This window comes from Dreissena polymorpha, chromosome 5 (assembly GCF_020536995.1).
Source record: "Dreissena polymorpha isolate Duluth1 chromosome 5, UMN_Dpol_1.0, whole genome shotgun sequence".
In the NCBI taxonomy this organism is placed as follows: domain Eukaryota; kingdom Metazoa; phylum Mollusca; class Bivalvia; order Myida; family Dreissenidae; genus Dreissena; species Dreissena polymorpha.
Window position 1 is genome coordinate 49,308,851 of NC_068359.1, and position 14,439 is coordinate 49,323,289.

The window sequence follows — 14,439 nt, forward strand, 5'->3', positions numbered from 1 at the left end:
TTTTAAAGGCTTCTTTTCCAACCCTTAGATACTGATGAGCAGCAAACAGCATAAAACCTGAACAGACTGCAAGTTACTTGCAGGCTGTTCTGGTTTTATGCTGTTTGCACAACGCCATTTGCACTTTGCTTCTGAGTGGGAATGGGTTAAAGGGACCTTTTCACAGATTTTGTTTTGTATAGAAGTTTGTCATTATATGCTTTAAAGTGGTGAGTGTTAACATTGGAACTAAGTAGCTCCTGTAAAAACAAGAATAAAATTAAAGAAAGAGAACAAAGTAATCCCCAACAGGGTTTGAACCACTGACCCTTGGAGTAAAAGTCTAGTGCTTAAACTACTCAGTATAATCTGTGCTCTTCTAATGAGAGGTGTATTTTATACTTTATATAAAGCAATCCTCATATTGTCACAAAATATAGCGATAACAACAGAACTCTCCAAATTATTCAATGGTTTGACATTTGTAACGCTGTACAATATTCAGGTTTTTAAATCGTCAATAGGTGCATATGATGGATATTTTAGAGCATAGGAAATGTTCAGTATTACTGTTTCCTGGCAACTATCATAACTACAACGAAAATTTGCAATTTTGAAACAATTTGTTTCAATTGTGTCAATTTATCAAAATTTGAAAATGTCCTTTTAAGTTTAATGGAAAGCTGTTGGTACTTTTAATATAGTGTGAGCCTCTCTTTCAATTTTGACTCCAACTGCAATAATTGCGCATTCATTCCTCCAACTGCAATAATTGCGCATTCATTCCAAAAGGCTTTCAATAGAATTCAGTTAATTGTTGAGCTGTAATTAACTGCATACTTTTGTGTTACCTTGAATGCAATAAATGACAAATTAATGACATCAGAAAGAATTCAAGATGACAGAAATATTACGAAGATGTTGTTTATTTCGTATTTCAAGAAGTACTAAAATATTAGCGCTATCTGATATTTTATCAAGTATGACAGGTTGTAATCGGTACTTAAATATCCATTTATAAATTAGAAACACACGTAGCTAATTAATCAATTAGTGTAAAAATTTATGTTTATTGAAGTATTAATTAGAAATAATTATTTATTAATATCACTTGTACCTCATTAAATGTTGCTTATTCTTTTTAATGGAAGTTCAAACAAGATTTGTATAAATCATATTTTCATTGTTGTTAAAACATGCAAAACAGAATGTATATTTTTTATATTACTGTATAAATTCAGCGTAAGATTTGTTTAATTTCAACATTCTGCAAAGTCATTTATATTTATCAGATTAAAATTTTGTTGTTTTTCAAAACAAGTTAATTAGTAGTATTTAGAAACTGGATTTACAAAAAAATAATTTGGAATTGGCGTCAGCCATTTGCCGATATGGTTGTTACATTGAGTCCTAGATAAATTTGCTTGCGGAAAGTCCTTTTTCAAAACTTTGAGAATGGGGCCAGGGCCCTTAAGAGGGGAAAAATCATGTTGTTTTTACTGCATTTTTTTTTTTAATTGGGGGGGGGGGGGGGGCGGAGCCTGCAATTGGGGGCTTTAGGCAGTCATTTTGGAAAAATATATACTTTTTGAGACTAGGAATGTGGATGAATTTCGGACCAAAATTTGACCAAAAAAAACAAGCAATATTGTCCCCTACCGGTGAAACTCCACCCTTGTCAGAATTTTAAAAATATTTTTAATATTTTTTTTTTTATTTGTTGCCGTAGCAACCAGAATTCTTGACCTAGGAACAAAATTAAATGACATGCATAATCTTCATATTGCCATCTATCCATGTTTCAAGTTTCATGAAAAATATGAAGAACTTCCATATGTCCCCTCAGGTTTCACCGGTAGGGGACAACAATGCATTGCGTCATTAACAATGAAAGTAGCAGCAAGTATTCCACCCAATACTACCTCTGAAGGCAAATGCTGATATGGAATTCCTAGATCCTAAGCGCTGCCAAGTTGCTATTATTACAATGTGTCAGTTACGTGAGCATTCCATATTGTTTTGTGTTCTGAGTAATTTTGAGTAGCGTTTTGTAAGGTAGCAAGATTCTCAACCCGTAGGTGACAGTGCTACCGATATTTGATATCGTTAAAGGGGCCTTTTCACGTTTTGGTAAATTGACAAAATTAAAAAAAGTTGTTTCAGATTCGCAAATTTTCGATTTTGTTATGATATTTGTGAGGAAACAGTAATACTGAACATTTACCATGCTCTAATATAGCCATTATATGCATCTTTTGATGATTTAAAAACCTGAAAATTATAAAGTGTTGCAACGCGAAACGATTGAATAATTTGGAAAGTTGTGTTGTTGTCGTTATATTTTGTGAAACTACGAGGATTGCTTATATATAGTATAAAATACATCCATCATTGCATGCAGAAGGATGGTCGAGGGGTTTAAGTGGTAGACTTTTTACTCCTAGACTCCGGTCAGTTGTTCGAGCCCAGGATGTTGAGGGGTTAGTTTTTTTGTTTTTTTTTTAAATTTTATTCTTGATTTTTAATTGGATCTTTTTAGAGCAAATGTTTACATTTATCAGTAGAAAGCATTTAATGACAAACTTCAAAACATGCCAAAATCTGTGAAAAGGCCCCTTTAAAGCGCATCAGGCAAAGTATGATTACATGTTCTATACTTTTCGTATGCCACAAACAGACAACTGCAGAATGTATATCATATTTTGAATGTTCCATAAAATAACACTTATAGTAAAACAATTTCAATGATACAACAAAAAAAACATTATAAGGAAAGTAATAAATTTCGCCATATTAAGTTTCTGAATCCGAGAAAAAAGCCAATGTTTTCAAAAATAAAAAAAAAACATGCATATATATAAGAAGTTCAAGTCAGCAGGCGAATTTCTTATAATTCTAATAATGTATCAGAACTCATTGCAGTTGTTTATTGTCCAGAAAACAACAGTAAAATAATGTTTCTTGTCTTATAGTAATTTGAGCATTTATGTAATGACCTCTAATCATTTTCTTGTTTACTATGTTTATAAACATTGTGATAATGATTCCATGAACAAGGCCGTTTTCTTGTAAGTGGATGTTTCAATTAAGAGTAACCCATGGCCCATGTGTGCTGTAAATTGTATATATCAACGAAACCTGATGATGTAATTTTCATTGAAGTTTGTACTTCATGGAAGTTTTTTCAAATGAAATATTTCCTTTTTACTCCCTTTCTGGCACAGAAGTTGAGTAAACTTGAGAAAACAATTTCGAAAATGGCATTAACTTTCTCTATTGACTAATTGGGCAATTAACCTAATAGTATAAGCTATGGGGATTTTGATAGTTAACAAGTCTGTTTTGTATTAACTCTTGCAGTATTATGTATTGGATCAGCTGGTGCACATGGTTTCTTTTTTTTGCACTAAATTTGGAACTTTTTTTTTCCATTTTATGAATGATAATTTTCGCCACTTATTTGCTTATTCAAATGACGGGGTTAATTAATGTGAAATAAAATGTTTATTCTATTTTGTTGAATATCATATCAAGAAAAAACTAAAAGATCATTCCTTTGCAAATATTTTAGCCAATTAAGTTCTGGGAAAACAGGGCTTATGTGTAAAGCGTCATCCCAGATTAGCCTGTGCAGTCAGCACAGACTAATAAGGGCTTAAACTGGATTTTTTTCAGAAGAGACTTTCTCTATAACAAAAAAATCCATAAAAAGCGGAAAGGGGACCATACTTAACACACATGCATTAAGCCCCATTTTCCCAGAGCATGCATTAACCTTTTGCATGCTGGGAAATTTGTCGTCTGCAAAAATGTCGTCTGCTGAATTTCTAAAATTAGCATCTTCTTTGATTTTTTTCAAAGAATAATATCAGAATAGCAAACAGTTTGGATCCTGATGAGACGCCACGTTCTGTGGCGTCTCATCTGGATCCAAACTGTTTGCAAAGGCCTTCAAAATTCGGTTCCAGCACTGAAAGGGTTAAACCTTATTTTCCGAGAGTGAGCTCAATAATGCAATTGAAGTTACGGCTATCAAACCCTTATCCTACCTGTCATATATCCCATTTGGTACCATGTCTGTTATGTAAACACTTGGGCGTCTCCAAGTAGTGTCCGATTCAGTGCTCATTTTTGGTAAAAAAGGTTTGTTTCTCACAGATTTGTTATAAATGTTGTTTATTTTGTAATGTAACTACTACGTTTCTATGCCATCAGTTTAGACTAGAATACTTAGAATCTGTTTATTATTTTCCTTCAAAAATCACTTTTTTTCGGGTAACAATTACTATTGGATTCAGTTCAATTTGTATTTGTTTAAAACAATCACATGTCACACTATTTTTCCTTGTTTTTTTATACCTAAATCATTGTTTTGCATCATGCATTAACGCATCTACAATACTTTGTACTATTCCATTTGGTAACCATCCACAAAATGATACCCAACTAACAGGTACCCATTGTTAAGCCATTAGCACAAATACCACAACCATCTATCACTTGACTTAATACATAATATTATCATGTTAAAACCAGTTATATTTCCAGCAAGTTGTCAAAATTATATAGTAGAGTACCCTTAACAAGGTCACTAGTTATTTAGATAATCCACAAAGACAGCCTTCAAGCCAGTGAATCTCATAGGTAACTCAGGCCTATTGGTACCTCAGGTAATAATTACGAAGGTAAGTAAGTAACGGATAGTCTGTGGGAAGAACTAATCAGACCCACTCAGTGGGGCTTACTGCTCAGCCTCTGTGTCCACAGCTTGGTTAAATTAAGAGGATTGTTCATGCTTGTGGTGCACTGATTGAGAAATGTGCGCCACCAATACACATACACAGTGTGTTTTTTTTATTCAGAATCGGGTCCAGTAATTGGCCCCATTCCCAATTTAAAAATGTATATATATTTCTCAAATGGGAGCTAAAAAATTCCCAATAATTGAAGGTTTCCCCAATTATTTTTTTATATATCTCAACATTTTGTTCATCTCCAATGCTGCGATATAAGTTCAACATTAGTAAATATAATTCTGTCAACACTTGTTTTCTCAATTTCTCAATTTTGAAGCATTGTTTAGCCAAAACAACAACAACAACAACACTAATTTCCCAATTTTAGTCAAAACTCCGCAAATGTTCCCAATTCAATATGGGACCAGGCCCCATTCCCAAAATGGTGAAAAAAACACAGATATATTGATGCATATTTGTCTTCTCATTTCCTAAAGGGGTAAGAATTGTGTGAGTGTACTTCAAAGTTAATTTAATGGGTCCGCGTCTGAGGCTGCATTATACGGGGACCGGGATTGTGTCCCAGCAGTAATACATAATTTACTTACAAGACTCCCAAAAATTGGGACAAATTATTGAATTATGGCTGTATTGCCCAACTCTTAAGTCTTTACTGAAATATATTAAATTAAGGTGTGGTCATGCGCTGTTGGGGAAAGCCAGAACTCAAAGGAAACCCCACCTATCTGGTATGTCGTCACGTCCAAACTCGCATGCGCTTGGAGTGGGCATTGAACCCGGGTTGCCTAGGTGAGAAGCGAGTGTACCAACCACTGCGCTAAACAGACAGCCAATGCACATAAATTGGGCATCAGTTTTTATGTCCCCGGATCGAATGATCGGGGGTATATTGTTTTTGGCCTGTCTGTCTGTCATTGTGTGTGTCTGTCTGTCTGTCCCAAAACTTTGACCTTGGTCATAACTTTTGCAATATTGAAGATAGCAACTTGATATTTGGCATGCATGTGTATCTCACAGAGCTGCACATTTTGAGTGGTGAAAGGTCAAGGTCATCCTTCAAGGTCAAAGGTCATTTTTTTCTAAAATAGCTGCCATGCAGCTTCAAAGCGGCGCAGTAGGGGGCATTGTGTTTCACAAACACAGCTCTTATTAAATAAAGAAAATTACGTTTATTTTACTAAAAACCATTTCAGTTGCAAGAAATGCATTTTAAGTCATGTTAACCCTTTCCCACTAAGAAGCAAAGAGATAATGGCTATGTGCAAACAGCACAAACCAGAACAGCCTGCGAGTAACTCCCAGTCTGTTCAGGTTTTATGCTGTTTGCTGCTCATCAGTATCTAAGGTTTGGAGATGAAGCCTTAAAAACTTGCATCTGGTAAAAAGGTCTTAAATGAAATATAACTTTCTAAGGGGCTACAAATACATATCTAAGTGGTGAGAGGTTAAGGTATGTTAATGAAAGCATCTGGTGTGGAATATATACTTATCTGTATGGTTATAATGTGTACTTATTGGATTGACTCCAGATGCACCACAGTCTATTACCTATATAGACAGGAAACAATTGATCAGTAAATTAACTCTTTCAGTGCTAGAACCGAATTTTGAAGGCCTTTGCAAACAGTTTGGATCCAGATGAGACGCCACAGAACGTGGCGTCTCATCAGGATCCAAACTGTTTGCTATTCTGATAGTATTCTTTGAAAAAAAATATAAGAAAATGCTAATTTTAGAAATTCAGCAGACAACATTTTATCAGACGACATATTTCCCAGCAGGCAAAGGGTTAAGCAATGCTAGTCCTTTCCAATGTAATAACCAGATTACCAAATCTTCATTTTTTGACCTGAGGGTGTTTGTTGACAGGGTATTTAAGCATTTACTTTTGGAATGTGTGAGTAAAGAACCAGTATAACTATAGTTTGCTAATTTTTTATGACAGTAAATATTTATTAGGGCTACATTCTGTAAACTTTTTCAAACCTAGTATTTTCTATATTGCAATAATTTTGTTATAAATTCTATTTCTTTCAATGCGTATCTGGCAAGTTAAAGATTTATCTGTTACTTCCTGCACTGTTGAAAAAGTTCCTATGTTGATAACATGACAATTACATGAAACTTTCTCATGATTCTGTTAATCAATTATTCAACTTATAATGTCTTCTAAAAATAAGCCCATATGATTCCTGAGTCTGGATTAAAGAGCCCTTTTCACAGATTTTGGCATGTATTAAAGTTTTTCATTAAATGATTTATATTGATTATTGTTAACATTGGATCTAAAAAGCTCCAGTAAAAAAACAAGAATAAAATTTAAAGAAAGAAAAAAAGTAACCCTTAACTGGGTTCGAACCACTGACCCCTGGAGTATTAGTCTATTACTTAAACCACTCGACCATCCGTGCACATACAATTATTGATATATTTTATACTTTATATAAGTATCCCAAAATATAACGACCAAAACAGAACTCTCCAAATTATTCAATTATGTTGCACTATAATTTTCAGGTTTTTAAATCGTCAAAAGATGCCTTATAATGATGGATAATTTAGAGCATGGTAAATGTTCAGTATTACTGTTTCCTCACAAATATCATACAGTACAGCCAAAGCGGCACAAACAAAATCCGCGGCTACGCCACGGCCAGATTATTAGTCCGCGGCGGCCGAATCGTGTGTTCACGCGGCGTATCGCCGTGGCACTCGGCATCGATCCGCGCAACGACGCTGAGTCTGTATTCACCTCGCGTACTTTCGCGGAGTAAATCTGCCGCATACGTACGCGGCGGATTGAGTGAAAAGATATCCACCAACATGTACATACATGTATGTGTAGCGTAGAATTAATTACGCGCAACTGTTTATGTTTCGTTCGATTATCATTATTAAATTTGTAATCCGAAACACACTTCCGAATTTAAATGCTAACGCGTCCTTTGGCAAATTCTAGCGTCAAATAAACAGTGCTAAATTATTCTTTGTTTCATAAAAAGCGCGCGAAAATTATGCAGACATGTAGAACGTCGTTTGGAAAGTTTGGGTGTATTTTGTGTTGTATAAATACATGAACATCACGTCAGGTGTAAATCGCGTGTTCAGTGGGGAAAAAAACGCCCCAATTAGACGTTATTTCATCATCTCTATAAATAGTAACAAATGCCAAAATGTATTTGATACTTAAGGAAATATCGAGAATGTTTGTGTATCGTAAATATTTACCAGCATGTGCTTTAAAACTGGAATATACGGGATTATCGGGTAATTAGTAGCGATATTAACTGTATAATATGAACAAAATAAAACGTGTTTATATACGCATATTCAAACAATTTAAGTTATAATAAGCTGATAATTAACAAAACAACAAATACGTCGTCACCGTCTTGATTATTGATGTGGCTTCAAACTGCTAATTTTCTCAGCTAAAATATTATAGCAGAATCAACATGCAATTAATTTATAAATCCATCATATGCTGGAGCATTGACCACTTGTATGTGCGAAAACATAATTACGTGACCTTGTTTATGTGTGAAATACACACACTACGGGCGGGAAACAAACTTAATTGGCCAGACACATTAACTATGCTTACATGTATATGATAATACAATCCGCGCACTATAAATTTATTATGATTTTAATTATTATTATAATTGTTCTTTCAAAATTTGTTAACTACATGTAACTAATAATTTTAAAAAGATTTTTTATTTCATGATGCGCATCGACTCGGGATCATGCCGTGGATCGCGGCATGCCTCGGCGGACAGATGCGAAGTTTCGCGGCGAAATGCGACTTGCCGCCGCATACTGACGCGGCTTCAACGACTGACGCGGCATCGACTCGTTTCGCCTTGCCGCCGCGGATCGCGAAATACGTTTGTTCCGCTTTGGCTGTACTGTAAATACAACAAAAATTTGCGAATCTGAAACATTTGTTAAAATTTTTGTCAATTTACCAAAACCTTTTAAAGGGGCCTTTTCACAGATTTTGGCATTTTTTTAAGTTTGTCATTAAATGCTTTATATTGATAAATGTAAAGGTTGGATATAAAAAGCTCCAGTAAAAAATTAAGAATACAATTAAAAAAAGAAAAAAAAGTAACCTTCAGCAGGGCTTAGAACCACTGACCCCTGAAGTCCAGGAGTAAAAAGTCTCCTACTTAGACCACTCGACCATCCTTCTGGATACAATGATTGAAGTATTTTGTACTTTATATAAGCAATCCTCATAGTTTCACAGAATATAACGACAACAATAGAACTCCCCAAATTATTAATTCGTTCCACATTGCAACGCTTTATAATTTTCAGGTTTTTAAATAGTCAAAAGATGCATATAATGGCTATTTTAGAGCAATTGGTAAATGTTCAGTATTACTTCCTAACAAATAACATAACTACAACAAAAATTTGCGAATTTAAAACATTTTTTTTTAATTTTGTCAATTTACCAAAACGTGAAAAGGCCCCTTTAAGATCTATTAAGTTTTTCGTTCAATGTTCAAATTTTGTATTAACCCATTTATGCCTAGCGTCTAGAAAAAGGCCTTGGCAAACAGCGTAGACCCAGATGAGGCGCCGCATAATGCGGTGTCTCATCAGGGTCTGCGCTGTTTGCTTAATTAAAGGAATTTCTGTAAGAAATATTCTAAATATAGAAATAAATATGCTAGACATCCCTACCCCTGCGAAACGTTTTAAAACTGTTCTATAAAATTTCTAGAATTGTACTGGAACAAATGACTAGAAGTGTTCTGGAATCATCCGTAAAATGGTCTAGAATGATTTAGAACAGTTGTTGAACGTTAAATGAGAATAATTTGTAGAACAAATAGTTCTAAAACAGTTCTGAAGTTTTGTTCTAGAACAATTCTTGAACCATTGTTCTAGAACTATTCCAGAATTGATCTTGTATAAATTTCCAGAACTGTTTTAGAAAATCTAGAAATTATTCTCATTTAACGTTCAACAACTGTATCTAAAAAATTCTAGTAGATTTTCAGTATGATTACAGAACAGTTCTAGTCAGTGTGTTCCAGTACAATTCTAGAAATGTTTTAGAACAGTTCCAAAGGTTTGCTTCAAGTAAGTCTGGAACAAATGTTCTAGAACAGTTCTAGGACATTGTTCCCCACAGAACTTGTAACTGAGAACTATTCATAACTTTTTTTTAAATTCATAACCTGATAACCTTGCCCAACTGGTGGGATGATTGATCTTAACTTCCATTATTAAATAAAGTTTATATAAAAAAATATATTAACTTTATTTAACTACAACACTATACTTCAAATAGTTACACAATTAGAAAATAAGTATACTATTGTTCACACCAACATTATATATAAACAATAAGTATAATTAATCTAAGAAAGAACATTTTTAAGGGAGGTAATATCACACTGTTACACATATTTATTTTAAATATGTTTAACAATTGTAGAACAATTGTAGACCTTGGTTCTAGACCTGTTCTATATGTGTTCTTATTCCCCATTAGAACTTTTGTAGAACTTACTGGTTCTTAAAGAGTTCTAAATGTGTTCTATAACTACATTTTAGAACATTTTTAGAAATTTCTTGAACTTATTTTGTCCTTGAAATGTTCTAAAAATTTTCTTGTATATTATTGGGACAGTTTCAGAACTAAGCCTTGTTCCACAAATGTTCTGGAATTATTCTAGAAAACTGTTTTGGAACTATTCCAGAACATAAGTTCTAGAACGCAAATATGGAACATTCTAGAACTGTTTTTGATGTTCTAGAACAGTTCCAGAACCGTTCCAATTTCTAGAACAAATTTTCGGAAGGGTAATTTTGGAAATAAATTGATACAATTTAGAAGGATGGGAGAGTCCACTAGGCATAAATGGATAAAATCATTTTTTTTGAGAACTTCTGATGAAGCCCTTGACACATTTCAAGAGAGACAAAATTGCAGCAGATGTTTTCTCATGAAAAACTTTTTTTGCTAATTTTGGTTCAGAGAGAGTGATCACATTTGTTATTTCTCATAATAATAATATTTCCATTAAATAATTAAAAATACATATTTTTGAATTAACCAAGCAGTTGAAACATATGTAATTTTGATGAACCATAATATTAATGAAGTGTTTAGTCTTAACTAATTTTTCTGTAAAAACTTTAAATTAATTACTTAGCAATTTTAAAATGTGGGCCAAGATTCTTGAGTTCCACATTTAGCAGAAATTAACTGATGTTTTCTTGTCAGGCAATTCCAAGTGGTTAACAAAGCGACTCAGGTTTTTAAGTGAGCAATTTACTTAATGGCCATTGCTTGAAAGCTAGGCTTGCAGAACAATTACTGAATCAATATATAAGACCAAAACCGAACTTTATGATGCATGTGCTAAAAGTGTTGTCCCAGATTAGCCTGTGCGCTATGCACAGGCTGATAAAGAAAGACACTTTCCACATTAACTGGATATTAGAGACATCAGAAACTTCCTTAAATAAGAAAAATACAATACCTGTAGACTGCACAGGCTAGTCTGGGACGACAATTTACTTAAATCCATTAAACACTGTTTTGGCAGTGCGAGGATCTGATTAATGTTTGGTAAATGCATAACAACATTTTCAGAAACAGCATAAACAAAGGGACATGCAGTATTGCCTAAAATTGCAAGCTGTCTTAAAAATGAAGAATCAAATTAAGATCATAGAGAATTGTGGGATGGCCTGTGCATGATTAACCCATTTATGCCTAGTGGACTCTCCCATCCTTCTAAATTGGATCAATTTATTTCCAAAATTAGGGATTTCTAGTATACTTATTATGCCCCCCTTCGAAGAAGAGGGGGTATATTGTTTTGCACATGTCGGTCCGTCGGTCCGTCCACCAGATGGTTTCCGGATGATAACTCAAGAACGCTTAGGCCTAGGATCATGAAACTTCATAGGTATATTGATCATGACTGGCAGATGACCCCTATTGATTTTCAGGTCACTAGGTCAAAGGTCAAGGTCACAGTGACTCAAAATAGTAAAATGGTTTCCGGATGATAACTCAAGAATGCTTACGCCTAGAATAATGAAACTTCATAGGTACATTGATCATGACTGGCAGATTACCCCTATAAATTTTCAGGTCACTAGGTCAAAGGTCAAGGTCACAGTGACTCGAAACAGTAAAATGGTTTCCTGATGATAACTCAAGAATAATTAGGCCTATGATCATGAAACTTCATAGGTACATTGATCATGACTGGCAGATGACCCCTATTGATTTTCAGGTCATTAGGTCAAAGGTCAAGGTCACAGTGACAAAAAACGTATTCACACAATGGCTGCCACTACAACTGACAGCCCATATGGGGGGCATGCATGTTTTACAAACAGCCCTTGTTTCTATATTTAAAATATTTCGTACAGAAATTCCTTTAAGCAAACAGCGCAGACCCTGATAAGACGCCGCATCATGTGGCATCTCATCTGGGTCTACGCTGTTTGCCAAGGCTTTTTTTCTAGACGCTAGGCATAAATGGGTTAATGTTGACCTAGAAATCAGACTTACCAGGTCAGAATGGTCAAAGCCAGGTAGCAGGTCAGTGACCCTGCTAAAAGCCAGTTTGCTTATCAACATGCAATTATCAGCATCAGCACTAGGTTATCAAGTGACTTCTCCTCTACTCTGTAATAGCGTAACAGTGCCAGCTGCTAGGTTGTACTTTTGGAAAATGAAAAGCCAGCATGACAGATTACAATGGTGTTGGAAGTTACTTTTTCCATTATTTTTGCATAAATACTGAGCCTTTTTGTTTCAATTCAATTGAATATTATGTTTCCATTATCTCTGTCTGATATGGATTGTATATTTCCAAGTGGTTAATGCTTCAAATAGATAAGTCCATTAAAATGATATTAGCTTATCCCATTTGAGATAATAAAAATTTAGAAAAAATACATAAAAACGGTTTGGGTGTTCATAGATTATTAGTTTTTAATGAGGTGAATTTTTTATGTACAGTATTCATTTAAATCATATATCCTTCTTTCCTATAGTTTCATCCATTGTTATAGATTCAGCCACCGCCATATCTTGTAATTTATGATAAATTTCTCGTATTTTTTTGTTTTATGTCAATTCTTTGTGAATATTCATTTTTTTCTCCTGCCGGTGAAACCGGACGGGACTTATGGTTTGCGCTCTGTCAGTGTGTCTGTCAGTCTGTCCGTCTAAGTCTGTCCGTCAGTCTGTTCATCACACTGCGATAACTTTAAAAGTTCTTCATATTTTTTCATGAAACTTAAAATATGGATAGATGGCAATATGGAGATTATGCTTGTCATTTCATTTTGTTCCTACGTCAATAATTATGGTTGCTATGGCAACAAATAAAAAAAAATCAAAAAAAATCTGACAATGATGGAGTTTCACTGGTAGGGGACCATATTGCTTGGCAATCTCTTGTTGAAATTTTTTCTTGGGAATTATAATTTAAGTCAGGCACGGATTTACTGGGGGGGCACAAGGGGCACGTACCCCCCCCAGCGGCTGAAGACAAAAAAAATTATTTGTGTGTGTTTGTGAAACCAACATGGCCAGATGTTCTGATTTCCCCGATTTCCGACAAAGGAAGTGCCTCCCCTCCCTGCTTTTTATCTTAACAACCTTACCGTCTACAATCCACAGGGGGCACCTTTTAGACGTTAACACTCAATTATCACCGTAGCAAAAACTCTTGGCGGCCGTAGATTTAAAGCGTCTAGATAACAGTGAGCGTCTGTCATTTACATTCAATAAGCGTCTGGTTGATCTTGAACGTTGTTTTGAAGGCAAGTATACCAATTAACAGTGTATTGTCATAACCATGGGGACGTTATATATGGAGACTTTTCTTGCGGTATATAATACAGCGTTTCACAGCATTGTCTTCATCACAATGAAGCGAAAGGCAACAACGCTGGATCGATTTTTGGTCCATCCAAAATGCCAAAAAACACAGAGACAGACTCGGAGCCAAAGTTATTGAGCCTAAGGTGAGAATTTATTAAAAAAATATTTTGGTATTATAAACCGTTAATTGCGTTACGTTTATTCAGTTTGTTAAATGTTTAACTCTAAAATATTGCAATGAAAGAACAAAAAGTTTAAATTTATTAACAACTTTCTTTATACTGACAGTATGATAAATAAGACAATTCAATTAAATACTAGTATGCATGCTCTGCTCTATATAAGCATTGAAGAAATTAATTTAATGACAGTAATTGAACTTTATAAAATATTTTATGCACTTTTTCAACATTTGAATTTTCAATTAATAACATACATATTTTATCACGCTTAATATAAACAATGGTTATTGAAATAATAATCGGACCAACAGTATAATTAAATATTTTGAAAATTAATATATTTGCAAAGTAAATTTAACTGAATTTTGCATTTCTAAAAACTCTTTTTTTTTGTTTCAGAACACATCATGAACATGACTGTAAGAGCCAACCAACCAGCTCAAGTGAGGTTAAAGCTGCCAGCCCCCTACATCAAAGGTTTGCGCTTTTTACTACATTTTGGCCAGTGCCAGCAACATTTCCAGCCACAAAATTTGGTTCAAAGAACAGAAGTTTTGTTCAAAATTGGCTCACTTTGTATCCTGGTCTTGTGTACAGTGCAAAGACAGATGGGGCATTCTGTAGATATTGTGTGGCCTTCTCA

General features: G+C 34.4%; 2 protein-coding genes across 19 annotated transcripts in view; one reads left to right on the plus strand and one right to left on the minus strand.

The window, feature by feature from the left end:
• The window catches only part of LOC127880711 (integrator complex subunit 13-like), a 126,958-nt gene that overhangs the window by 47,890 nt on the left and 64,629 nt on the right, over positions 1-14,439 (plus strand). Inside the window, exons 1-2 of one of the 18 annotated variants that reach the window (XM_052428070.1) lie at positions 13,693-13,757; positions 14,196-14,273. The exons of the other annotated variants lie outside the window; for them this stretch is intronic. Coding sequence (XP_052284030.1) covers positions 13,708-13,757; positions 14,196-14,273 — 128 coding nt within the window. The 5' untranslated portion in view covers positions 13,693-13,707. Of the gene's footprint in view, positions 1-13,692; positions 13,758-14,195; positions 14,274-14,439 lie in introns of those variants that run through there. 18 annotated transcript variants of the gene reach the window in all.
• The window catches only part of LOC127880712 (FMRFamide-activated amiloride-sensitive sodium channel-like), a 47,699-nt gene that overhangs the window by 18,241 nt on the left and 15,019 nt on the right, over positions 1-14,439 (minus strand). The window lies entirely within an intron of this gene.